The sequence below is a fragment of the Vulpes lagopus genome, chromosome 1 (assembly GCF_018345385.1).
Source record: "Vulpes lagopus strain Blue_001 chromosome 1, ASM1834538v1, whole genome shotgun sequence".
In the NCBI taxonomy this organism is placed as follows: domain Eukaryota; kingdom Metazoa; phylum Chordata; class Mammalia; order Carnivora; family Canidae; genus Vulpes; species Vulpes lagopus.
In genome coordinates, this window is record NC_054824.1 from 67,238,415 (window position 1) to 67,264,259 (window position 25,845).

Here is a 25,845-nt window from a genome sequence, read left to right on the forward strand (position 1 = left end):
ATGGAAAAATATTCCATGCTCATGGATTGGCAGAATTAATATTGTGAAAATGTCAATGTTACCCAGGGCGATTTACATGTTTAATGCAATCCCTATCAAAATACCACGGACTTTCTTCAGAGAGTTAGAACAAATTATTTTAAGATTTGTGTGGAATCAGAAAAGACCCCGAATAGCCAGGGGAATTTTAAAAAAGAAAACCATAGCTGGGGGCATCACAATGCCAGATTTCAGGTTGTACTACAAAGCTGTGGTCATCAAGACAGTGTGGTACTGGCACAAAAACAGACACATAGATCAATGGAACAGAATAGAGAACCCAGAAGTGGACCCTGAACTTTATGGTCAACTAATATTCGATAAAGGAGGAAAGACTATCCATTGGAAGAAAGTCTCTTCAATAAATGGTGCTGGGAAAATTGGACATCCACATGCAGAAGAATGAAACTGGACCACTCTCTTTCACCATACACAAAGATAAACTCAAAATGGATGAGAGATCTAAATGTGAGGCAAGAGTCCATCAAAATCCTAGAGGAGAACACAGGCAACACCCTTTTTGAACTCGGCCACAGTAATTTCTTGCAAGATACATCCACAAAGGCAAAAGAAACAAACGCAAAAATGAACTATTGGGACTTCATCAAGATAAGAAGCTTTTGCACAGCAAAGGATACAGTCAACAAAACTAAAAGACAACCTACAGAATGGGAGAAGATATTTGCAAATGACGTATCAGATAAAGGGCTAGTTTCCAAAATCTATAAAGAACTTATTACACTCAACACCAAAGAAACAAACAATCCAATCATGAAATGGGCAAAAGACATGAAGAGAAATCTCACAGAGGAAGACATGGACATGGCCAACATGCACATGAGAAAATGCTCTGCATCACTTGCCATCAGGGAAATACAAATCAAAACCACAATGAGATACCACCTCACACCAGTGAGAATGGGGAACATTAACAAGGCAGGAAACAACAAATGTTGGAGAGGATGCGGAGAAAAGGGAACCCTCTTACACTGTTGGTGGAAATGTGAACTGGTGCAGCCACTCTGGAAAACTGTGTGGAGGTTCCGCAAAGAGTTAAAAATAGACCTGCCCTACGACCCAGCAGTTGCACTGTTGGGGATTTACCCCAAAGACTCAGATGCAATGAAACGCCGGGACACCTGCACCCCGATGTTTCTAGCAGCAATGTCCACAATAGCCAAACTGTGGAAGGAGCCTCGGTGTCCATCGAAAGATGAATGGATAAAGAAGATGTGGTCTAGGTATACAATGGAATATTACTCAGCTATTAGAAACGACAAATACCCACCATTTGCTTCGACATGGATGGAACTGGAGGGTATTATGCTGAGTGAAGTAAGTCAATCGGAAAAGGACAAACAGTGTATGTTCTCATTCATTTGGGGAATATAAATAATAGTGAAAGGGAATATAAGGGAAGGGAGAAGAAATGTGTGGGAAATATCAGGAAGGGAGACAGAACATAAAGACTCCTAACTCTGGGAAACGAACTAGGGGTGGTGGAAGGGGAGGAGGGCGGGGGGTGGGGGGGAATGGGTGACGGGCACTGAGGGGGACACTTGACGGGATGAGCACTGGGTGTTTTTCTGTATGTTGGTAAATTGAACACCAATAATAATTAATTTATTAAAAAAAAAATAAGACTTGGATGAAATAGCAGGAAATCAGGCTCGAGAAGTCATTGAGCCAATGGTGAAGGGCCTTCAATCCCAAGCCAGGTGTCTGCGACTTTTTTTTTTTTTAAAGATTTTATTTATTTATTCATGAGAGACACACAGAGAGAGAGAGGGGCGGGGGAGTGGGGCAGAGACACAGGCAGAGGGAGAAGCAGGCTCCATGCAGGGAGCCCAATGGGGGACTCCATCCTGGGACTCCAGGGTCACGCCCTGGGCCAAAGGCAAGCTCTGCTAAGAGCTAACTGCTAAGCCACCCAGGGATCCCAGTCTGGGACTTTAATAGGCAAAAGGAAACCATTTAACATTTCTTGGCAAAGAAGTGACATACAACAAGCAACATACTATATCTCTTGAGGAAAGCTTTGGTTGCTATGTGTGCATAGGATGGATTAGTGGGGAAAAGCCAAAAGGCAGGGAACTCCACAAGAGAGCTTCTAAAATAATCCTGGTGTTAAAGGTCTGAAACAGCAGTGGAAATAGGAAGGAAAGGATACAATTTGGGTATCTTGGGGAAAAAAGAATTGACAGGTCTTGATGATGTATCACTTACAGGGAGCAGAGAGCAAGAGGATGATCTTCAGTCCTCTAGCCCCCAAAATAAGGTTATAATTATATTCAGAAGACACATTAAACTTAACAGAATAGATGAAGTAAATACAAACTACTCTGATTAATTTAATGTGGACTATTAGTTATAAGTTGGAAAAGAAATCTTTGTCAATTCCTCCCTGTAGTCACCCAATGTTCTCTCGGGGACAAAAGGCCAACAAACATCGAGTCTCTTGGGGAAGGACTTTGGGATGAGACAGCAAGACACTGACTTTTTCTTGTGTAAAATCCGAATGCATCCTCACTGCGCCCTAAGCCTCCCCAAATATATAGTAAGGAACTACATAAGGTCCAGAGAAAGGCAATTCAAATAACAAAGCACAGAATTGGGACAACTAGGTGGCTCAGTGGTTGAGCATCTGCCTTTGGCTCAGGTTGCGTCCTGGGATCTAGTCCTGCATCGGGCTCCCCTCAGGGAGCCTGCTTCTAACCTCTGCCTATGTCTCTGTGTCTCTCATGAATAAATAAAATCTTTAAAAAACAAAACAAATACAGAATGGACCAATGATGACCACTTTCCTGACCAGCTCAAGGGTCACAAAGAGGACATGAGCATGAGACTGCAAAAGGTGTAAAATGTATTACACCTTAACTTAGCACAGCACTCGTCAGTGTAAAATGTCACTTTCTGCCCATTTTTCATTCAACAAAACCTGAACACCCTGTTCTCAGTACTCTGAGAGAAGGGCACAGAGATGGAGGAGGAGGCCCAGCTTGCTCACTGTCTAATTTTATCTTCACAACATTGTATACCCTTATCCCTACCTTATAACTAAGGAATCTAGAATTAAGCCATGGTTAGGCACAGAGGCTCACAGCTGTGGTAAGTTACTTAATCTTTGGAAGGTTCAGTCTCCTTAAAGTAAAAAGAGAATACTAATATCTATGTCGTGGGGTTTTGAAGATGAAGCGTTGCCAAAGGTTCAGAAATAGCAGAAGCAAAACCGCTGCATCACCGACATAGCAATTAGTAAAAGTTCATGGGCAAAAAATAGTTTGCAAACTGGAAGCACTCCAACTGAACACGGAATGTTAAATTCAGAGGTATATTGTCACGAAGCAGTTCATATGGTGAGGAGGCAGTGGCTTTTTACTCTTCAAATCAGTTATGATGTTAGTTTTCCTAGTGATAGGGATGTGGTAAAAGTAGTTACTTCATATCCATCTTGAGAACACTTTTAAGTTTCATTTTTGGTTTTCAGAGGCATTAATAAGAAACGGCCCAAGTTAAGTTTTGCTTATTTTACAGAACAAGCTAAATTCAGATTTGCTGATAGGATTAAACTGGTTTGCCTGCTCAGGAAATTTCTTTTTTTTTTTTTTTAAAGATTCTATCTATCTATCTATCTATCTATCTATCTATCTATCTATGGGGGACAGAGAGAGGCAGAGACATAGGCAGAGGGAGAAGCCAACTCCCTGCGGGGAGCCTGATGCAGGGCTCCATCCCAGGACCCCAGGATCACCACCTGAGCCAAAGGCAGATGCTTAACCAAAGGCAGGTGCTCCCTGCTTAGGAAATTTTCAAGTCTGGTCTCCAACTGTGTTTGATTTTAACAATGTGAAAGTTATATAATAGTGCTTAGCTCCATGCCTGACATAAAGTAAGAATTCATTTAGCCATGCTTATGAATCAGTGTGCAAAGCATCTATAACATATGTTTACTTACCCCATTTCCTTCTCATCCTCCCTCCAAACCTTTCAGGGCCTCTACTTTGCTTCTCTTTCACCCTGAACAAACCCCTCCTGACAACCTTCTATCCCATCTATCCCAGCCAGTCACTCTGAGCCTTGCTTTAACCCTCATCTCTTTGTTCTTCATTCTCCTCTCTCTTTCCTTATTTTCTTCCTGGCCCTTCCCCTTCTTCTCTCTCCAGACTCTTCTCTCTTGGGAGTCTGGAGAATCGAGCTGGCTGTACTGCTTTGGACAAATGAACAAGTCACTTCACTGCTGGGTCTGTTTTCACAACTGAAAAATGGAAACAATAATACCTACTTCACAGGTATTGTGAAGTGGTATAAGAATAAAGCGTAGAGGGATGCCTGAGTGGCTCAGAGGTTGAGCATCTGCCTTTCGCTCAGGGCGTGATCCTGGGATCCAGGATTGAATCCCACATGGGTTCCCTGCATGGAGCCTGCTTCTCCTTCTGCCTATGTCTCTTCCTCTCTGTGTCTCTTGTGAATAAATAAATTCTTTTTTATTTATTTATTTATGATAGTCACACAGAGAGAGAGAGAGAGAGAGGCAGAGACACAGGCAGAGGGAGAAGCAGGCTCCATGCACCGGGAGCCCGACGTGGGATTCGATCCCGGGTCTCCAGGATCGCGCCCTGGGCCAAAGGCAGGCACCAAACCGCTGCGTCACCCAGGGATCCCTAAATAAAATCTTTAAAAAAAATTATAAGAATAAAGTGTTGAGCTACGTAAACGGTACAGAGCCTTACAAAGGTCAGGGACTGGCACTAACCACTTGCATTTCCTTTCAGGTCCTTGCCCTTTTGTGGGACTAAGAAATTCTTCTAATAGATAGTTAGGATGTTAACTCCAATCAGAGTGCAGCTTTGCTGGTTGTTCCCGCCTTCCACGCCTAAATGAGCCAATCAGAGCGTCCGGAGGGCGTCGCGGTCTCTCCCTGCCTGGGGACCCGGACAATGGAGCTTGCCCTTCTCTCCGCCCTTGCAGCTAGCTTGTTCTCGCCTCGCATCCCAGCTTCTCGGCGGTGGAAGGAGGGTCCTCCTCCTTCCTTGTCTCAGCCCGGCGGATCTTGGCATCGCGGAGGTTGAACGACGAAAGCCGGAAGTGTGCGCCGCGGCGGCGGGTCCCCACGAACTGACACCGGAAGTAGCCTTGCTGCGGGATTCCGCCTGCTGCGCTATGGCGGCGATCCCCCCAGACTCCTGGCAGCCGCCCAACGTGTACTTGGAGACCAGGTGAGAGGGCTCGGGCCTCTGGGGCTGGGCTGGCGGAGGCGACGCGGAGACCAAGCTGTGCCGCGGTTCTGGGCTTCCGGTGCGCTCCGCGCAGGGGCCGGCCTCCTGGGGGAGAAGCCCGCAGCGGCGGCAGGGGGGGCCGCCTGAGGGTTGAGAAGGGAGCGCCGCCGCCCGCGTCCGAGCCCCGCACCCGCTCGCCCCGAGGCCTCAGGTTCATGCCTCCGTTCCCTCAGCGAGCGTGTGTCGAGTCTACGAGCCGGCGGCGTCGGGCTGGAATCGGGCTGGAGGTGCAGAAGGCGCGCACCGCCTTGCACTTAGGACCTTGCAGTGTAGTGAGGAGGGCAGGTCTGTAATACGAACGTTGTAGGTAGTTGAGTTGCATAAAATAGGATTACTGGGAAGGCACGGAAGATGCACATTTTCCCCGCTATCAGAGAGTGGTATCCTTGAGCACCCACCAGCTAGTGCCGTGCCCCTGTCGTGTAGAGCATGTTTTTGAGTTTGATCCACTTAGCAACTCAAATCACATAGGTATTAATACACCTTCTCTCCAGTCTTAGCGGGGGAAATGGCAGCGTTTACAGATTAAATGATTTGACCAAACCCATCTATCTAGCATGTAGGGGATCCTCCTTTGGAGCCTGGGCGGCCTGCCTCACGTGTGCTCTGTCCTTTAGCCCCATTCATTCCATTGCCTCTTTGGAAAAAGTCCAGATGGTCTTTCCAAATAGGACAGTAACCGTTAGCGACTTCTTACTGCTACAACAGTATCAAATGAAAACGTCACAGTCTGACATTCAAGATGGTTTTTCTCATCTAGGCCTTCTGCCTAGCTAGCTCTCCGGCTGCATCTTTTGCCATTCCCACATCAGAAGCCAAGGTCCAGTCCATGGTTTTCTGTCTCCGCAAAGCTCTTGGCCATGTGTTTTTCCCCCAGAGCAGTTCTCAGACGCTGCTTTTGCTCTTTGGTCATCTTCTGTGTCTTATATTACAAAATTCTACTTCTTCAGGCCTCTGCTTGAAAGTAATTTCTGAATTCATCTGTTAACATTTTTTTTTAAGTTACAAAATAAAATGAAATCTAAATCTAAGCAGCATGGAAGTGTATAGACTCTTCCTATAAAAGTGTATAGACTCTTCCTATAAAAACAGTTAATAGTTTGTTGGATGACTTACATCCTTGTCTGTGAACAGATAAACAAGTGTTTTTCTCTTTTATGTTCTGTTTCTTAAAAACAGGATTGTATGATTATGCTGTATATGTTTTTTTCCCCCTGTAATTTGCTTTTCTTTCACTTAGTATTGTGAAAGTATAGTGGCTTCCCATAGTATTGATTTTTTTTTTTTGTATTTTAATCATTTCCTCTTTGAGGGGCACTTTTTTTTTTTTTTATATGAGGGGCACTTAAATTGCCTCTCGATTTTTGTTAGGATAAATACTGGAATAAATATCCTTGCACATACTGTATCCACATTTGTAAGTTTTGCTGTAGAATACTTTGAAGTTGAAATTGCTGTCAACAGATATGCAGATTTGAAAATTATATGGGTATTTCCTGAATGCCATTCCAAAAAGTTATTCCCTGTATTTAAAAAACATGCACCAAAATACAAGCTCCACGAGGGGGAAAAGCACCTAGAACCATGCCTTACACAGAGTAGATGTTAATCCCCATAGAATGTTAGTAGTACGAAGGATGATTTGCTGGTAGAAGGGCTTTTGGAAAGGTATGTTCTAGCACACACCATATATATATATATTTATAGAGTGCTTACACTGTGCTTGGCACTGGGTATCCAGGCTATACAGAGTTGCCTCATTTTTCACATTTTTGGAGCTTAAAATCTAGGTGAGTGATTGAATGTAGGGGAAGGCACCTGTCTAAGTCTTTTCCTTTTTCCTTTTCCTTAGCCATACTTCAGGGGAAGAAGTGTTCGTCCTGTTTGGTAGGTATAGACATTAGAAGTAGTTAGGTTTTTCACTTATCGCACCCCCTCCTAAATACACACAAACTGTACTTTTTTTCCCCATTAAAATGTTTATATTTCCATGGTTCAAAAATACAAAAGTTTAAAATAAGATTCTCATTGGGATGCCTGGGTGGCTCATCGGTTGAGCACCTGCCTTTGACATGGGGTGTGATCCCAGAGTCCCAGGATTGAGTCCCATGTCGGGCTCCCTGCATGGAGCTTGCTTCTCCCTCTGCCTGCGCCATTGCCTCTCTCTCTCTCTCTCTCTCTCTCTCTCTCTCTCTGTCTCATGAATCAATAAATAAAATCTTTAAAAGAAAAAATAAGATTCTCGTTGAAAGCCTTCTTGTTTCCCATTTACCCAGTTTCTACTCCCACACAGAAACTCATGCATGTATAAATAAGTACAAATTCCTTGATATGTTAATGTCCTCTTAAAAAAAATTAAGTGCAGTTTTTTTCCTAGTTTAAGGGCTGATTATATTGGTTTCCCATGATCGATTTTTAAAAAAAAAATATAAAGTTGGGCCGCCTGGATGGCCCAGCGGTTTAGCGCCACCTTCTGTCCAGAGTGTGATCCTGGAGACTCCGGATCCATTCCCACGTCCGGCTCCCTGCATGGAGCCTGCTTCTCCCTCTGCCTGTGTCTCTGCCCCCCACCCCTCTCTGTGTGTGTGTCTCTCATGAATAAGTAAAAAATAATAAATATTTTTAAAATAATAAATATAAAGTTCAGATTTTTAGTTGTCCAAAATTACCTTGTTTTTTTTTTTTTTTAAGATTTTATTTATTTATTCATGAGAGAGAGAGAGAGAGAGGCAGAGACACAGGCAGAGGGAGAAGCAGGCTCCATGCAGGGAGCCCGACGTGGGACTCGATCCCAGGTCTCCAGGATCACGCCCTGGGCGGAAGGCAGCGCTAAACCGCTGAGCCACCTGGGTTGCTCAATTACTTTGTTTAAAAGCAGTATTGGAAGCTCCTGTATGTTTTACTCAAAATATGTGTGTTTATGTTACTTACATTGTGAATGTGATGTTTTCCTTTGCCAAGCATGAAATCTGGTGTGTATTACAATTTCATGAACTATATAAGCTCGAAAATAAAGAGTCCCGGATGCGTCCCACATAATATTCTTTCCTGCTGTGACCTTAATCTTGACTGGAGGGATCCCTGGGTGGCGCAGCGGTTTGGCGCCTGCCTTTGGCCCAGGGCGCGATCCTGGAGACCCGGGATCGAATCCCACATCGGGCTCCCGGTGCATGGAGCCTGCTTCTCCCTCTGCCTGTGTCTCTGCCCCTCTCTCTCTCTCTCTCTCTCTCTCTGTGACTATCATAAATAAGTTAAAAAAAAAAAAAAATCTTGACTGGAGCTCTACTCTCCTCTCCCCATGCAGCATGGGGATCATTGTGCTGGAGTTATACTGGAAGCATGCTCCGAAGACCTGTAAGAATTTTGCTGAGTTGGCACGTCGAGGTTACTACAATGGCACCAAATTCCACAGGATCATCAAAGACTTCATGATCCAGGGAGGTGACCCAACAGGGACAGGTATAGTTAAGCCGACCTTAGCTGAATTCAGTAAAATAAGGCTGAGAGAGGAGCATGTGTGTGGGGGGGGGAGGGGGAATTTTTGTTGTTGGTTTTGGATATGTTGCATTTGAAATACTTGCCAGATCTTCAATTAGAGATGTTGAATAAGTAAAGGGATACTGAATGTGGAATTCATGGACAGACCTGGGATGGAAGTACAAATCTTGGAGTTACTATCATTTAGATGAAACGTATTAGTGAAATTGGTGGATGCCAGCATTAGTTTCAAGGCCCCTTTTAAGCCTGCGTTTTCTCCCTGCTGATTCCTGCTCCTGCTTTTTTGCCTTTAAATAAGTTTGATATTCTTTGTGGCAGTCTTTTCTTAGTCCTGTTCCTCTTTGTCATTCTCAGTTGTTCTCTGTTTATCCTTTATGACCAGAGGCATTCCTTTTTTTTTTTAATGTATAGGGACACATGTGAAAGTACAGTATGGGGGCACCTGGGTGGCTCAGTTGGTTGAGCGTCCGAGTCTTTGATTTCAGCTCAGGTCGTGATCTTGGCATCATGAGATTGAGCCCCGAGTTGGGCAATGGGCTCCACATGGAGTGTGCTTGAGGTTCTCTCTCTCCTTTTGTCCTTCCTCTTGCTCGTGAACACATTCTCTGCCCCCTTCTCTCAAGATAAATAAAAATCTTAAGAAAAAAATACGGTATATACAGGAAACTACAAAAAAAGAACACTCTTAAGTATGCTTCCTAAAGATTTCTAACCACTATTAGTTATTAATTATTCCCACAATATTCCCAGTTCTTAGAAATGATTGATGTTAACTGTTGGTGGCCATTATTCTAGACATTTTTTTTTTTTTAGATACCTAGTCAAAAGGATGGATGGATGGATGGATGGACGGATAACTAGCTAAATGGAAATAACAGTAAGAGAATAGGCTATGTCGTGCATGCTGTTGTTTTTAAAACCAAAAAAATATATTTAGTTTTTGTGTGCGTATATATATATATATATACACACACACACACACACACAAACACACACACTACAAATCTGTGACAGGTGGGTGTCTTACTATTTAACTCAGTCCAACATCATCTAAACAGATGTCATCAGACCCCACAAGTTAAGGCCCAGTCCCACAAGATTGCCCCCTCCCCCCCTCGCCCTACTTCATTTGCAAGCCTAGGTTATCAGATGTTCCAGTAACCCACTTGGGTTCAATTAATTTGCCAAAGCAGCTCACAGAACTCATGGAAGTACATTTACCAGTTTATTAAAGGATATGGTAGGGACGCCTGGGTGGCTCAGTGGTTGAGTGTCTGCCTTCGGCACAGGGCATGATCCCAGGGTCCTGGGATTGAATCCTGCATCAGATTCCCTGTGGGGAGCCTGCTTCTCTCTCTGCCTGTGTCTCTGCCTTTCTCTCTGTGTCTCTCATGAATAAATAAATAAAATATTTTAATCATGGCTTGGTCTTCTGGTGACAGTCCCCATCTAGGAGCCATCCAGGAACCCACCTACCTCTAGAACGAGATGCTCCTGGTGCTTTTATCATTTAAGAATTTAAAAGGGTTTTAGAAGCTCCTGTTTCAGGGACAGGTCAGAGACCAAAAATTAGAACAAGAGATGCTCCTAGTGTTGTTATCATCTAGGAAATTACAGGAGTCTTAGGAGCTCAGTGCCAGGAACTGGGGACAGATTATATGTAGATATATATAGTTATATCCTTATATCTTTTTTTTTTTTAATTTTTATTTATTTATGATAGTCACAGAGAGAGAGAGGCAGAGACACAGGCGGAAGAAGAAGCAGGCTTCATGCACCGGGAGCCCGATGTGGGATTCGATCCCGGGTCTCCAGGATCGCGCCGTGGGCCAAAGGCAGGAGCCAAACCGCTGTGCCACCCAGGGATCCCCCTTATATCTTCTATTACCTCACACCTATACCCCCCTTCATCTCGTGCTGCCCCCTGCCCCCCGCCCAACCTGGCTCTCAGTTTTTGTCATTAGTTGTATTTTTCCTCGTCAGAGCACATTTTCCACACCGTGCTTGATTCCCTCAGCTACAGTATGGGTTCTGCATTTCAGAGGGTTTGGTGCGCACCACTAGACTTTTCTGTTCACAAATGCTAGAAGGCAGAATTTCCTGCTGAGTGGTTTGTGCAAGGGCTGGAGGGTGTTATATTTTGTAGCTCAGTCATGTTTGAGAATTTGTAAAAGACCATGACTGGGTCTACTGTTCTTGGACCACACTCATTCCCTCAGATCTTTTTAGGCAGTTCGGCTCTGTTGCTTTCTGGTTTGAAGTGTGGCATTGGAGAACACTAAGGCCAGATTTACTCCTTCCTTCAGCTTAGGGAAAATGTGTTTGTTTGCTTTTTAAAGGTTTTATTTATTTATTCATGAGAGACACAGAAAGGCAGAGACACAGGCAAAGGAAGAAGCAAGCTCCTCACAGGGAGCCAGATGGGGACTCAATCCCCAGACCCGGGATCACGCCCTGAGCCAAAAACAGACACTCAACTGCTGAGCCACCTAGGCGTCCTGAAAATGTTTTGATTTGTATTTTTGAATATTTTCTCTGTTACTTGCTCTGATTTTATATTTCAGGAAGCCAGTTTTTCTTTGTTTCATGACCTCTGCCTTCCATATCTATTACATTTCTTTTAAGTGAGATGATGTTTTCCTATTTTTTTTCTTCGTCCACTGAGATAATGTCAGACCTTTACTCTGTGCCTTATTTAACTTTTAGTCATGTCTATTCTGTTCTTTACTGCTGTAATTGGTTTATTAGCTCTGTATTGGTGTTATCAGACTCAATCTGTTTCCTTAGCTCTTCAATCTTTTCACCTTATTCTGTTGATATATTATCCTGTTTTTGAGCTCTTGTTTTATTGGATTCTTATTTCTGTTGAAGCATCTATAGCTTAAGACAGCTGCGGATAAGCCCTTCTTGGACTGGCTTGTTTTCTCCCAGACTGAGTTCCTGAGGTGTGTTTTTTTTTTTCTTTCTTACACCCTTTCTTTTCTTTTTCTCCATTTGTTGTAATATGTCTGCATAGTTTCTGTGCCACTTCTTTTCATCTTTTCCATACTTGATGTCGGTACTGATGCTGTCTGTACCTTTTATTTGCTCAGATACAGTATAAGTGGATTCTCTTTGTCATTATTCCCACCTTTGTGGGACCAGTTATCTTCATTCCAGATGCTAGATTTCTTTGTTTCCATCTTATTCTAGCCCAAAGAGGTGGGGTAGGAGAGCTAATCCTGAGTGCACCTTATGGGAGGGCTCAGCTCTGTTCTGTTTTCCAGCCTCCATTAAAGTCGTGTCCGTGGGTCACCTGCACCAATCAGTGATATCCATCTCCCCCACTCCAGGCTCTGGGTTGGCTCCTGAGAATAGCTGTACTGGAGGAGAAAGATCCTCCTACCCTTTGTCATTCATAGCTGGGTCTCTATAACAAGACAGATTAATGAGGGAAAAACATGCAAATATGTTTGCTGTAGGTGTGGATGACACCAGGCCTTGATAAAAGAAATGAAGATCCCGATTGCAGATTCCTCTTGGGGTCCTTCTGTCTTGGAGATGGGATATTCTTTTCCTCCTGGTATAGGGACAGCACCTCTCACATGAAGGTCTTAGGACCTACTTCAGGGGAAAGTCAGAATGTCATTCTTGTACCTGACGCTTCTCAGATTCCTTCAACTTGAAATGTTCAATGTATCAAAGTGCTACATTTTGGGGTAGCTTGTCCTGAAATCCATCAGGGCCCCGTGTTCCCCACAAGATGCCAGGTGCTGATGGGCACTGGCCACAGGCAGGTGGCCTGCTGCATTCCTCCTGAGTGCCTGTGATATGCACAGGCTTCTGCCTTTAGGGGCTTCTCTTTATCTTTTTCAGGACTGCTGGCCCATCCACCCACCTACCCTTCTATTGGCTTCTCGGAATTGGAGGGTATTTGTAAGAATCCTCTGGTTTATACTCTTTCTTTCCTGATTACTACTTATAGAGAGTACAGGCAGAGTCTAATCCTGCTTCACTCCACTTCTCTTTTTTTTTTAAATTTATTTATTTTAGGAGGGAGAGAGCATGCGCATGGAGGGGGGCAGAAGGAGAGGGAGAGAAGCAGACCCCATGCTGAGCACAGAGCCCACAGGGCTCAATCCCACCACCGTGGGATCATGACCTGAGCTGAAATCGAGGGTCAGACACTTAACTAGCTGAGCCACCCAGGCACCCCTTCACTCCACTTCTTTATCTGAAAGTGTCCTGTAAACACTTTGATGTACTTCTTTCCTGTCTTCTTCCTCTTTCTTATTATGAGATAAAATTTTAATTATAACACCAGTGAGCTGAGAGAGTCCATGATGAGTGTACAAGAATTGGGAGTGACTCCAATGTGAATTGCTTATGTCGGAGCTTCCCTATATTTCTATAATTGGTTTGCAGTCCTTCATAATGTCACATTTCCATGATGCAGTTTTAATGAGACTGAATCACTCAAAAAGGATTTTCAAGTAAATTGCACCCAGCCTCAAGTATAATGGATGATTAAGCTAGCAGGTCTGTGGTAGAAGGCAAACAAGAGTTAGACCCTCCTGGGTCACTAATGTGAACTGCTAGCTGATTAGTAACGTGTTTTTTTTTTTTTGCTAAATATCTCAGATGAGCAGCATGAGGCATCCTGGGCTCATCAGCAAGCCAGTGTACTATTTCTGTCCCCGACTGGCCCTCAGTCTGGCTACTGTGCAACCATTCTTTCCATGGTTTTTCTTAGACACCTTTGCCAGGTGTTTTTTCGATTTGAATTCCTTTGACTTCCTGCTGGATTTTAAACTATCTTTCCTCATTTAAATTTCTCTTCTTTTAATGACTGTATGCTGGCTTTTTCTTTAGCTGTCTAAATATCTTTTTATCTTTTTCTACTAACTTCTTCCCTTTCTCCTTCCTATAAGACATGACATCCTGTGAAGCCCTTCCTTTTGCTCTTCATGCTCTGCACTTAGCCTCTCAGTGCTCACCAGCTGGTGTGATTGTAGTGATTAATTGCATGCTGATTATGCTGTGCATCACCCTCCCTCTGACTTCGTGTCTCCTCTTGGTAGCCCCAGGAACACCTGAAATTTAACGTGTTGAACAGCAAGCTCATCGTTAATTTTATTCATTTGATGAATATTTGGCAAGAGTCTGCTGGGTATCCTGTGCTATTCTAAGTCTTAGGTGGAGAGACTTAGGTGTTAGAAGCCAAGGCATTTTCTTTTCCTTGCAGTGTTCCTTCTCTGTCAGGAAGACAAGATAGTTCTTTTAAGAAACAACTAGAGAGTAATGATGACATAATGTGCACATTTACAGTGGTACGCTTTGGATCACATATAAGAGAGATTGGAAGAATTCATAATATGACAGTGAAGTGGGATTAGCATGGGATGGAGGCATATTTTGAGTGGGCCTTGAGGGAAAGATAGAATTTTAACTCTTGAGGGAACAGAGAAGGGCATTATAGATTTAGGAAGAAGAAAGAGTACAGAGCAGAGGCACAAATGACAGAGACACGTCAAGTGTGAAGGAGAGCCCAGCACCCCACATGTCGTGTCTCAGGTGCCTGACCGGCTCTGTGACATAATCTAGCTACCTCTTCGTGTCCAGGACAAATGTGTATGATGTGATCCCTGAACTGCATAGTTAGGGGACAGTTAAGGAGCAACTGGGGACAGAGTGCACAGAGTTGATAGAGATAGCATGATGTGTAAGATCAGACCAGTTTATGGAGGCTCCCAGACAGGAATTCAGGTTTGATCTAACCTCTTCTGGAACCAGTCTGGGCTCCAGAGTTTCTTGAGTCTGGGATAAGAAAAATATGTGAGGAAGTTTAATTCAGTGGTAGTATATGGCAAGGTCATGTAGCATGGGGTGAGCAGCCTGGGTTGTAGAGCCTGGTGGGATTGGGGTTGAACCTTAGCTTCACATGAACACTTACTAAATGTAGGCAAGTTCTGTAAGCTCCCTGAGCCTTCTTACCTATAAATGCACAGTATGGTTTGGTTGTATGCACCTCATGGAGTTGTGAGCAGTAAATGAACTGATGTTTGTAAAATGGTGACTACAGGCTTGACACAAAATAGCATTTAAAAATGTCATTTATTATTTATTTTGGTGGTTAACTTATTTAACAAATGTCTTTTGGACTCCTGCTACATTCCAGGCTTTGTTCTAAGAGCTAGTACGTGATATACAATGAGGCCATAGCAAATGATATGGAAAAAATACCCTATAAGCCAAAATGTTCAACCTTGGCACTATTGACATTTGGGGCTGGATAATTCTTTGTTGTAGACGGCTAGCTAGCTGGACATTGTAGGATGTATAGCTGTTTCCCTGACCTTGCTGTGCTGGATGCCAGTAGAACTCCTCAATGTTATAACTACCAATGTCTCCACACATTGCCCAATGATCCTAAGGGGCAAAATCACCCCCAGTTGAGAACCACTGGGATGGATAGAGAGTGAGGGAGGTGCTATTTTGGATTGTGTGATTAGGGAAGACCTCTCTGATAAGGTGGCATTTGAGCAGACCTCTAAATAAAGTAAAGTAGTGAGCCTTAGAGTGTCCGAGGCAAGGACATTCCAGAGGGAAAGCAATCACAGGCCTTAGACCAGAGTGTGCTTGGCAAGAAATAGCACAGACTAGTGTGCCTGGAGCAGGTGAGTGAGGAGAAAAGGTGCATGAGGGCAAAAGTGTTAGGAGATAACTTTGGGGGGTAGCAGAGCACCAGGTCATGGAGTCTCATAAGTTATGATGAAGACTTTGGATTTTTGTCCTAAGCATGATAAAATACCACTGGAGGATTTTGAGCAGAGGACTGCCATGATGCTTTTTTTAAAAGGATCCTCTTGGCTTCCATGTGGAAAAATCAGCTGGTGTGGAAAGGAGGAGACAAGGCTGGAAACAAGGAGACCAGTTGGAAGCTTGCACGGTTGTCAGAGCCAGAGCTGTTTGTATTTGGATTAGGGTGATATTGGTTCTGTTGGTTCTGGTCCTCTGGGAAACAGGTGGCAAGACAGAGTTAGACATTTAGGAGATTGATTGGAGTAACACCTGTGAAAGTTAAAGGGGCAAGGAAGCAAGATTTGGAAGGGGAGGTCTTTAGACATCAGTGTAGGTCTAACCTGTGAAAAGGAGAGGGGGCAGAGAAGAAGGAGCCAATAGAGAAAAGGAGGAGCCACCAGTAAGGTGGGATTTCAAGAGGGGTGACATCAGCTGTCAGATGCTGCTCCCGGAGCAGGCAATGCTAGGCCCAAGGATTGACCATTGGATTTAATGATGTGTGGTCACTGATAACTTTGACAAGAGCCAGGTCATTGGAGTGATGAGGGCAAAAATCTAAATGGAGAGTGAACGTTCAGAGGCAGGAGAGGAAGCCAAGATATGAAGTGTTGACAGCATTTTTGAGGAGTTTTTCTGTGAGGGGATGCAGAAACGTAGGGGGATACTTGCAGATAGAGTTTTTGGTTTATTTTTTAAGACTGGAAATTTTTATTTTATTTTTATTTTTATTATTTTTTTTAGGATTCCACCCATTTATTCATGAGAGACAGAGAGAAGCAGAAACATAGGCAGAGGGAGAAGCAGGCTTCCCGTGGGGAACCTGATATGGGACTCTATCCCAGGATCCCAGGATCGTGACCTGAGCCAAAGGCAGATGCTCAATCACTAAGACACCCAGGTCCCCCAAGACAGGAAATATTAATACCATTTTTTTTTATGCAGATAGGAATGATCCACTAGAAAGAAAAACTGATACGGACAGGGAGGAATTGCAGTTGCAAAGTTCCTTAAAGGTGAATGGGATTAGATATGTGGTAGTGGGAAGGTCATATGAACAGTGTATTAATACAATGTATTAATAAGGGAAGAAGGAAGGTAAACAGGTGGATATGTAGAAAGGGAAGTGGATTTGGTGGTGAGAGCATGTGGAAGTTCTCTATGAAATTTTGTCAGTGAAATAAGCCAAAGTTAACACAGAGTGATGAGCAGAGTATGCAGTGGTGCAGATTTGCCAAGAGAAGAATTGCAGTAAACCCAAGCAGGCTGGCCCCCAGGCTGAACTATTAATCTCTACCTACACTTTCCTCTCTACAAACACCCAGGTTATCTCAGTGCATGGAAACGGGTAGTGTAAACCATGAAGCAAACACAGTATTATCAATGATGATGAGCTCCCTTTAACTATCTCATGACAAGCCTGTGAGATAGAAGTACTACTACTGCTATTCCTCTTTTCCAGACAAGGAAATTGAGGGGCTTAGAGAGGACAAGTACTTTGCTTAAGGCTACATTGCTGGTAAGTGATGGAGTTGGAACAAAAACCCAGATCTCTCTGCCCCAGAGGCTGGTCAGGAAGAGAACACACCTAAGAACTGCAAAGCTGAGTTCTCAGAGAAAGGTAGCATACTTTCCCACCTTAGGTCTGGTATCTGGCCTTTGCCCTGGTAAGCGGTCCAGCAGCAGCTTCACTGACTCTGTTACTAACAAGCAATTGTATCAATTTGGGATGTTTTTTTGCTACAAGTAACAAAATTCAAGATCAGGGGCTTAAAGGAAGAGAGCTTTTGTTTTTCTCACTTAACAGAGTGTCTGAAGGTGTTCAGCTGCCCAGCAGAGCAGTCAGGGACAGGGCTCACTATGTCTTTCCATTCCATTGTCAGTGTGTTGGCTTTTTTTTTTTTTTTTTTTTTTTAAGATTTTATTTATTTATTCATGAGAGACTCAGAGAGAAAGGCAGAGGAAGAAGCAGGCTCCATGTAGGGAGCCCGATGTGGGACTCAATCCCGGGTCCCCAGGATCAGGCCCTGGGTTGAAGGTGGCACTAAACCGCTGAGCCACCAGGGCTGCCCAGTGTGTTGGCTTTTGATCTCAAACTTGCCTTATGCTTGCAAGATGGCTGCTGCTGCTCCTGACATCACCTCTGCTTGCAAAGAAGGAAGACAGAAAAAGGAGCTATGGTGAAAGACAAAAGGAGTATATTTATGCCTTTTTATCAGGAAAGCTATAGCTTTCCCAGAAACTGCCCCCCCCCCCCCCAACTGGGCTCTGTTTATATTAGGAAGTCAGAACTGGATCAACTGACCACCCCTGGCTGCAAAAGGAACTGGTTGGTACCTGTCTTTCTTGTCTCTGAAGTTGATGCAGGCCATGAAGAAGGGGTTAGAAATGCTGGGAGGATAGCTATCCTGCAGTTAGATGCTCTCTTGCCAGAAGAAAGGTTTCAGTTGGTGAGTGGCCTTGTGGTATCTGGTGCCCCCAGGCAGAGCTTTCACTTAGGCCTGCTAATGGGTCACTGGCCCACCTGTGGCTGTTTGGGGGCTGGATATGAATGGCATGGGAGCAGTGGGGATCAGTAGCACCAAGTATGGCCATCTTTGTGTGAGAGCATGCTACATGTCTGAGTTGCCACTCCAGTTCATTGTGAGAGGTTTCCACATTGTAAACAGGAAGAAGGGACACCAGAGGAGTCCTGGGGATAGGAAAAGATCTTAAAGCAGAAGCACCAATCATAAAAAATATTAAGGAATTTCAACTGTAAAACATTCTGTGCATCAGAAGACCCCATTAAATAATAGACTGAAAAAAAAGGGGGCACTTGATGTAATGAGCACTGGGTGTTATTTTCAACAGATGAATCATTAAACTCTACCTCTGAAACTAATAATACATTATTTGTTAATTAATTGAATTTAAACAAAGAGTGAAGAAAAGTCCACTGAGAAAAAGTATTCGCAAAAAGCATTTACTGACCAAGGATTAGTATCCAGAATACTAATCCTAATAATACGCCAAGTATGTATTTATGTATGTAAAAAAAAGTAAATGTCAAACCACTCAGTAGATAAGTGGCTGTTCCCAGAAGAGGAAAGCTAAATAGCCAGTAAACATGAAATTCTGCACACATCTTCAAGGAAATGCAGGTTAAAACACAAGAGATCTGACACCTCTCAGGCCGACGAATGTTAGAAAGTCTGGCTAAAGGACCTAGAGCAGTAAGAGTGAGCACTGTGGATGAGGGTGCACATTGGGGCCACTTCTGGCAAGATAAGTTGAGGACATCTAGTAATGAGGAAATACTCAAACCATAGCCCTGCCCATCCCCCATAATGTGTAGCCCCTGAGTGGTCCTGCACTTATGTCTCGGAGACTGTACGAGAATGGTTATTATTTGCATGGTTTATAACAGCAAAAACATAGAATGGATGCTAAATATCCATCAGCTTGAGAAAAGAGAAGATTGGTGTTATAATCCGTAGTGGAATGAATAGCATAGAAAGCTGCATGGAACCAGATGATAAAGATCACTTATAGTGGTGAACACAGAAAAGCTAATTGCCGAAGAATGCAGAGTATTCTTTCTTTCTTTTTTTAAAAAATATTTTATTTATTTATTCATGGGAGACACACACACACAGGTAGAGAGAGAGGCAGAGACACAGGCAGAGGGAGAAGCAGGCTCCATGCAGGAGCCCGACGTGGGACTCGATCTGGGACTCCAGGATCATGCCCTGGGCCAAAGGCAAACACTCAACCACTGAGCCACCCAGGCGGCCAGCAGCCATACATGTTTTTTAAGGGATGCATACATAGGTGTAGAAAGGAAATAATGCATGGAAGTGTCAAACTAAGTGACAGACTTCTGGTCAGCATGGTGGTTCCCCAAAGGCAAACTGTGATTCTTTGTTGCATTGTTAGCTAGGGGTAGGGGGGCAGGGAGAGCAGGGAGTGCATACATGGGGGTCTCAGGCTGGATATGCTGCACTGTTTCCTGAGTTGAAGGTGCAATTCGTCATATTCTTTCTCTTTTATATGTCTGAAATATTAAGTACATTGAATAAACATTGAAAACAAAGGATGGAAGAGTAAAGAACTTTCAGGGTGCAGAGTTTAGAAAGCAGATCAGTGCCTATTGCCATTGTATGTACCCTGGACCCGGCATTCTGCAAAGTTCTGAGTGCAAAGCTTCCAAATTGTCAGCTTTGTAAGTGATCCTTGACATCTGTGTAGCCTGCTCTGTACCAGAAAACTCTTTGCTCACTTTGTCCCCCTCCCATCTCTCCCCTCTTCCACATGCCCAAAGGAATGTTTTGATTGGAATTATTTTTGTCTTTTCTGGCATTTTGTTGCAAACCCTACTGGGTTGAATTAGGTTATGAAACCATAACATATTATGTATAAATGGTGCTGTAGAGACCCAGAACTAGTTGTGGCTGGTCAAACTCTGCCTAGTAAGTACAGAGGAGCCCTCCATGCTCTTCCCTCTCATCTCCTGATGACTTAAAACCCCTAGCTTCATCTATGACTCTTGACTGGCCCATGCTTTAACCCACTTGTTTGCAGTGCCATTTACGTGATGGCTTTCAGTTTCTTTCTTTTTTTCAGTATTTTATTTCTTTCAGAGAGAGTGTGAACTGCGGGGAGGGACAGAGAGAGAGGGAGGAACAGACTCCACACTGAGCAGGAAACCAGTGCAGGCCAATCCCAGGACCCTGGGATCATGACCTGAGCTGAAGGCAGATGCCTAACTGAGCCACTCATGTGTCCCAGCTTTCCATTTCTAGAGGGCAGGGGCCCTGAGGTTTCATCCTGGCAACCCCAAATTTGCAGGGATCACACTTTCAAGGCTCAGCCCACAATGGACAGCCCACTACTGAACTTCATCCTCCACTTGCTCACTCAGTCCCTTAGGATTGACCACAGTTTCCCCCCATGGCCTTCTCTTTTATTCAGCCCTAGCACTCCCACTTACCACCCCATCAGCCCCTAGCCTCAGGTGGGAACCTTGACTTGCTGGTCAGAGAAAATATATTGGTTTTATAATTGCTGTTTAGAAGTATATTGGCAGGCTGGAATTTGGGAAATGAATTTTTACAAAATTTGGTAGTTGAGTACTTTTCCAGAAGCATACGTAGCCTGGGTCAGACGGGAGACTTCCGTTAGTCAGTTAGGATTCACCCCCATTCCTTTTTGCATGAGAAGTGTTTTCTTCTAACTGAAACAGCCAGGCTCCCCTTAGAAGTGTTTTCTTACAGGGGCACCTGGGTGTCTCTGTCGGTTAAGCATCTGCCTTCTGTTCAGGTCATGATCTCAGGGTCCTGAGATTCAGCCCTGTGTGGGGCTCCCTGCTCAGCCGGGAGGCTGCTTCTCCCTCTCCATCTGCCCCTCTCCCCTGCTCATGCTTTCTCTCACATGCACGTTCTCTCTCAAATAAATAAAATCTTAAAAAAGAAGTGTTTCTTTTTTAGAGCCAGGGGCTCTGACAGGCTCTCTGTGGTGGAACATCCTAAAAGGTAATGCAAGGGATTTCACTGTGGGAACACTTCAGCTGGCCCCAGGGGTCTGGGGAAGGTCTAGCGGGAAGGAGGATGTGGTGCTTTAATTTAACACCCTACTTTCATAGCAGGCTGGAGAAGGTGAGCTAGTCTGGGCTAATTTCTGGCTGCCAGGCAAATAGTAGGGTGTTAAACACAACATTCACTTGGTTCCAGGCTATTTTGACTTAGCTGGCCAACTTGAAGAAACCAAAGTAGTTCAACAAGTCCTATTTATTTTAGTAAATAATTGATCAGGAGAGTTGCCTCCTATTAGGACTTTTTTTTTTCCATTGGGAAAACCATATTTATTACATCACTTTCCTCTAAGAACAGAAACCTGGGTTAACAGCACCATACTCTTGTGGACATAATATAAATAGCACGTGGTGGTTATGGTGCTGGCAAATCATTCCTAATCCCATGTTTCTTCACAGTATCCTTGTGATAGACTACCTCTCCTCTCAGTGGACTCTGCCTGCTGTACCTCTCCTCTCAGTGGACTCTGCCTGCTGTACCTCTCCTCTCAGTGGACTCTGCCTGCTGTACCTCTCCTCTCAGTGGACTCTGCCTGCTGTAATACTCCTTTCTGCCACATTGCCACTTTCCACTGTCTCTCTTCTCCTTAAGCTGGATATCTTTGACCGAAATAAATGCTATTTTTCTTCATTGAGATCAAGGACGGCAAATAGGTTTTAATTCTTGTGCCAAATCTGATTCATTAAAAATGGCTGTCTAGAGTTCTAAGTTGGTAGGATGTAGATCAAAACTCAGCTGGGAGGAATGCTGATTGACTAGCAATGTCTGTGATGGACACAGGGTTAAGGCTTGGGGGCACTCCTGTCTAAAATACTCCTTTAAAAAGTTAAAAATTTAGAAATTTCTATATCTCAAATTATAGATGGTAGTTATCTGTAGATGGTTAGATTCTAGGGGACTTTAATTTTTTTTTTTTTTTTTTTTTTTTTTTTTTTATGATAGTCACAGAAAGAGAGAGAGAGGCAGAGACACAGGCGGAGGGAGAAGCAGGCTCCATGCACCGGGAGCCTGATATGGGATTCGATCCCGGGTCTCCAGGATCGCGCCCTGGGCCAAAGGCAGGCGCCAAACCGCTGCGCCACCCAGGGATCCCAGATTCTAGGGGACTTTAATGTTCTTTTGATAATGTTCTATGCCTTCTGCATATTATTTGACAGCGAATGTGTATTACTTTAATACCCAAGACAAAAACACTCTTAGTGTCATTTTGAAAAGAAACATCTTACCTGAATGAAACCAGTGGTTTGAATGTGCTGTGTCAGTGCTTGGTTCTACTGCTGGACTATGGAGTTGGAATATGTTTAGCAGGGGCTAGGCATACTTGCTGCTTTTTCCTTTCCCGTACTCTGAGAGATCTTTTGACCCTAAGCCATAATCCTTGCTGTGAGGTAGAGCAGGGGACTGACCGACTCGTTTCTTGTCTTCTAATCTGGCAGGTCGAGGTGGTGCATCTATCTATGGTAAGCAGTTCGAAGATGAACTTCATCCAGACTTGAAATTCACGGGTAAGTATATGATTTGGCTGCACTAGGTGGGAAGGGGGAGTGGATTTTAAAAGCTCACTCTTGGCTGGGATTCAGGGTGTGTGTCTGACACCATGGTGTGGTGCCACGTAACTGCCCAGCTGTGGCGCCACAGAGAGCCCTGGTGGATTAGAGAAAGTGACGCCTCTCTCTCCTGAGTAATTCAGACAGCTGATCTGAGTGTTCTAGACTCTAATTGTTGAATGTTGATGTTATAAACTATAGGAAAGCAAAAGCTTCCTCAAAGAAGCCAGATACCTTGCTGGGATTTTGAGGGGCATAAGGAACATGGTCCAGCAGTTAGTGGGGATTATCATGGTTAGAGAAGCTGGGGAGTAGGTGAAGACAAGGAAGGTGCAGTTGTTGGGGTAGGGCAGTGATGGTCTTTGTGTAAAAGCAGAGAGCCTGCCCTCAAGGGAAGAGTGTTCAGGTCACATCATTGATGACAGAGTCCAGAATAAAGTCTAGGATAGTGTAATGTGTGCCAGGCTGGAGCAACGGGAGTTATTCATACTCCTTTCTTTTTCCCACCAGGAGCTGGAATCCTCGCCATGGCCAATGCAGGGCCAGACACCAACGGCAGCCAGTTTTTTGTGACCCTAGCCCCCACCCAGTGGCTTGACGGCAAGCACACCATTTTCGGCCGCGTGTGCCAGGGTATAGGAATGGTGAATCGAGTAGGAATGGTGGAAACCAACTCTCAGGACCGCCCTGTGGACGATGTGAAGATCATTAAGGCATACCCTTCTGGGTAGGCTTGCTGCTGTCTTGGGCACACCCAGATCTTCTGAGATGGCCCCAGTGAACTAGCTTCCAGATGACCTAGAAAGACACGTACTTAAACTTCATTTTGGCATTGCAAATCACAGAGCTAAAGAGACCTGGGGTCTTAGGTGAGTTAGAGATGGAAGTATATTTTAGGAGGATGCTTCTTTTCTCTTCCCGTGATGCCTAGGTTGACAGAGCATTTGCAGACATGCTCATAAATGATCATTCACAGGGAACCTCTCATTGCAAATGAGCATACTGCTCCTCCTTGCGTGTGTCTGTTCTAATACACTTGGAACAAAATGAAGCCGACTCTGTCATTTCATAGTGCCTAACCAAACTTCTTTTCTGCAGAGATTTATATTCTACACTGCAGTCTTCAGTGGCTGACGGCCACAGAATTCAAAACCAAGTAGTGTCTATCAGCCTTCTTAACTCTCTGCACACCCTATTTCAGTCTCCTATATTTGTTCTTCCAAGGAACGTATCCATCTCTATATATATTTTCCCTCTCAAAACCAGAACATCAACACTGCTGTTTCTGACACTTAGACATCCCACGCAAAGCCACATTGAATTTTTGCCAAATGAAAAATGCATCCAACAATCAAGTTTCTAAGAAGGTGTCAAGTGGGGAATGATAATGTGTAATAATCGAGAAAGGAATTTATTAAAAGGAAGAAGAAGCATTGACCATTTTTTCTCCAGAAAGGAGTAGAAATCTGTAGTGAGCATAAGGACAGACTATGAACTCTCCTTAAAAAGCAGTATTGTCATAAAGGAGAGGCACCACTTAAGTTTTTTTAACCTAAGACTAGAGAAACTAGATGAGAGATTTTATATGTTAAGTTTTTTAAGTCTTTCTGATCTTTTTTTTAGGGGGGGGTGAACAGTAAGAGAAAGGAAGTTAACACAACACCTATGTAATACATAGAAACTTCCAAATAAAATGCCACTGATGGTTGAAATTGCTGCTGTGGTCTGATTTATAAATAGAGTTGTTATTGTTGTTCTTTAAAGATGTTATTTTTTTGAGAGAAAGAACACAAGTTAGGGGCAAAGAGAGAGGCAGAAGCAGTCTCCCCACTGAGCAGGGAGCCCAATGTGGGGCTTGATCCCAGGACCCTAGAATTAGGACCTGAGCCAAAGGCAGACGCTTAACCAACTGAGCCACCCAGGCACCCCTACTGTGTGAAGTTTTAATAGCCATTTTAACCTATAAACCATCTCAAGTTGTGTTGCAGGGCTCAGCCTCAAGATTTTACATTTTAGGTTTGTCCATCTCCAGTGGACTTCTACTCAAGGACAAGTCTAACTTTAAAAAAAGTAAGTACCAGGGGTGCCTGGGTGGCACAGTCGGGTGAGCATCTGCTTTTGGTTCATGTCATGATCTCAGGGTCCTGGGATCGAGCCCCATGTTGAGCTCCTCCTCATCCAGCGGGAAGTCTTCTCCCTCTGCCCCCCCCCCCCCCCCCCGCTCGTGCTCTCTCCCTCTCAAATAAATAAAATCTTTATAAAAATTAAGAAAAAAATAAAAAGGCAGTACCAAAGAGCTTAAGTGATATCAATTGGCATTTCTGAATGAGGGGGAATCATCTATACATTAGCCAGGTTGATGTGCTGAGAGACCTAAAGCATCTCTTGAATATGTGGGAAATCTACATTTTTGTTGTTAGGGACCCAGAGGCAGTGCGTACTGTGCCTTCCTTAAATTGATAGCTCCTCAGGATCCCTGGGTGGCTCAGCAGTTGAGCATCTGCCTTTGGCTCGGGGCGTGATCCTGGAGTCCTGGGATCGAGTCCCACATCGGGCTCCTGTGGGGATCCTGCATCTCCCTCTGCCTATGTCTCTGCCTCTCCCTCTGTCTCTCATGAATAAATAAATAAAATCTTAAAAAAAAAAATTTTGATAGCTCCTTGGTTGAAGAAGGGATTATAGCTTTAATGTTCTGTATCAGTCTAAAATTTTGGAAACGATGATTTGCTTTATGGAATGGCCAAAAAGTTTTATTCCCCAAGCTTGCCCCATGTTCAGCCTCTTTCTCCATCCTTCTCTTCCTTTTCTCTCAACAACAAAAAAGCAAAATCCAACAACAAACTATGTAAATGACTTTGTAACTTTTCAGAGGTAGTGTTGGGCAAAGTACTGTTCTAGACTCTGGGGGAAATAGAAACTTCTTCTGGCCTGAACTGGGCAGACATAATTGGATCCAACTCTAGGAGCAAAGAATAAGATGCCCATCCACTTTCTTCCCAGAGTTAAAGTCCTGAAAATGCCCAATTTCACCCAGGTCATGGAAGGGGTGGAAACGTGCCATCACTATTTTGAGAAGGACAGAAGGACCTGAATCCAGTACTCTTGACCACACACAAGAATCACTGGGAGAGCCTG

The 25,845-nt window shown here is 44.0% G+C and overlaps 1 protein-coding gene across 1 annotated transcript; it reads left to right on the forward strand.

The window, feature by feature from the left end:
* Positions 1-4,945: 4,945 nt before the first annotated feature.
* On the forward strand, positions 4,946-24,422 carry PPIL1 (peptidylprolyl isomerase like 1). Its single transcript, XM_041725101.1, has 4 exons — positions 4,946-5,255; positions 8,620-8,774; positions 22,600-22,668; positions 23,221-24,422. The coding sequence occupies exons 1-4, from the start codon at positions 5,200-5,202 to the stop codon at positions 23,439-23,441; spliced, it is 501 nt and encodes a 166-aa protein (XP_041581035.1). The 5' UTR covers positions 4,946-5,199; the 3' UTR covers positions 23,442-24,422.
* The last annotated feature ends 1,423 nt before the right edge of the window (positions 24,423-25,845 follow it).

Bases quoted from the DNA above. Each gene is read 5' to 3' on its own strand.
- PPIL1 (XM_041725101.1), top strand. From the start codon at position 5,200: ATGGCGGCGATCCCCCCAGACTCCTGGCAGCCGCCCAACGTGTACTTG. The intron at 5,256-8,619 runs GTGAGAGGGCTC...CTCCCCATGCAG, and splicing joins AACGTGTACTTGGAGACCAG to CATGGGGATCATTGTGCTGG. The intron at 8,775-22,599 runs GTATAGTTAAGC...CTAATCTGGCAG, and splicing joins AGGTGACCCAACAGGGACAG to GTCGAGGTGGTGCATCTATC.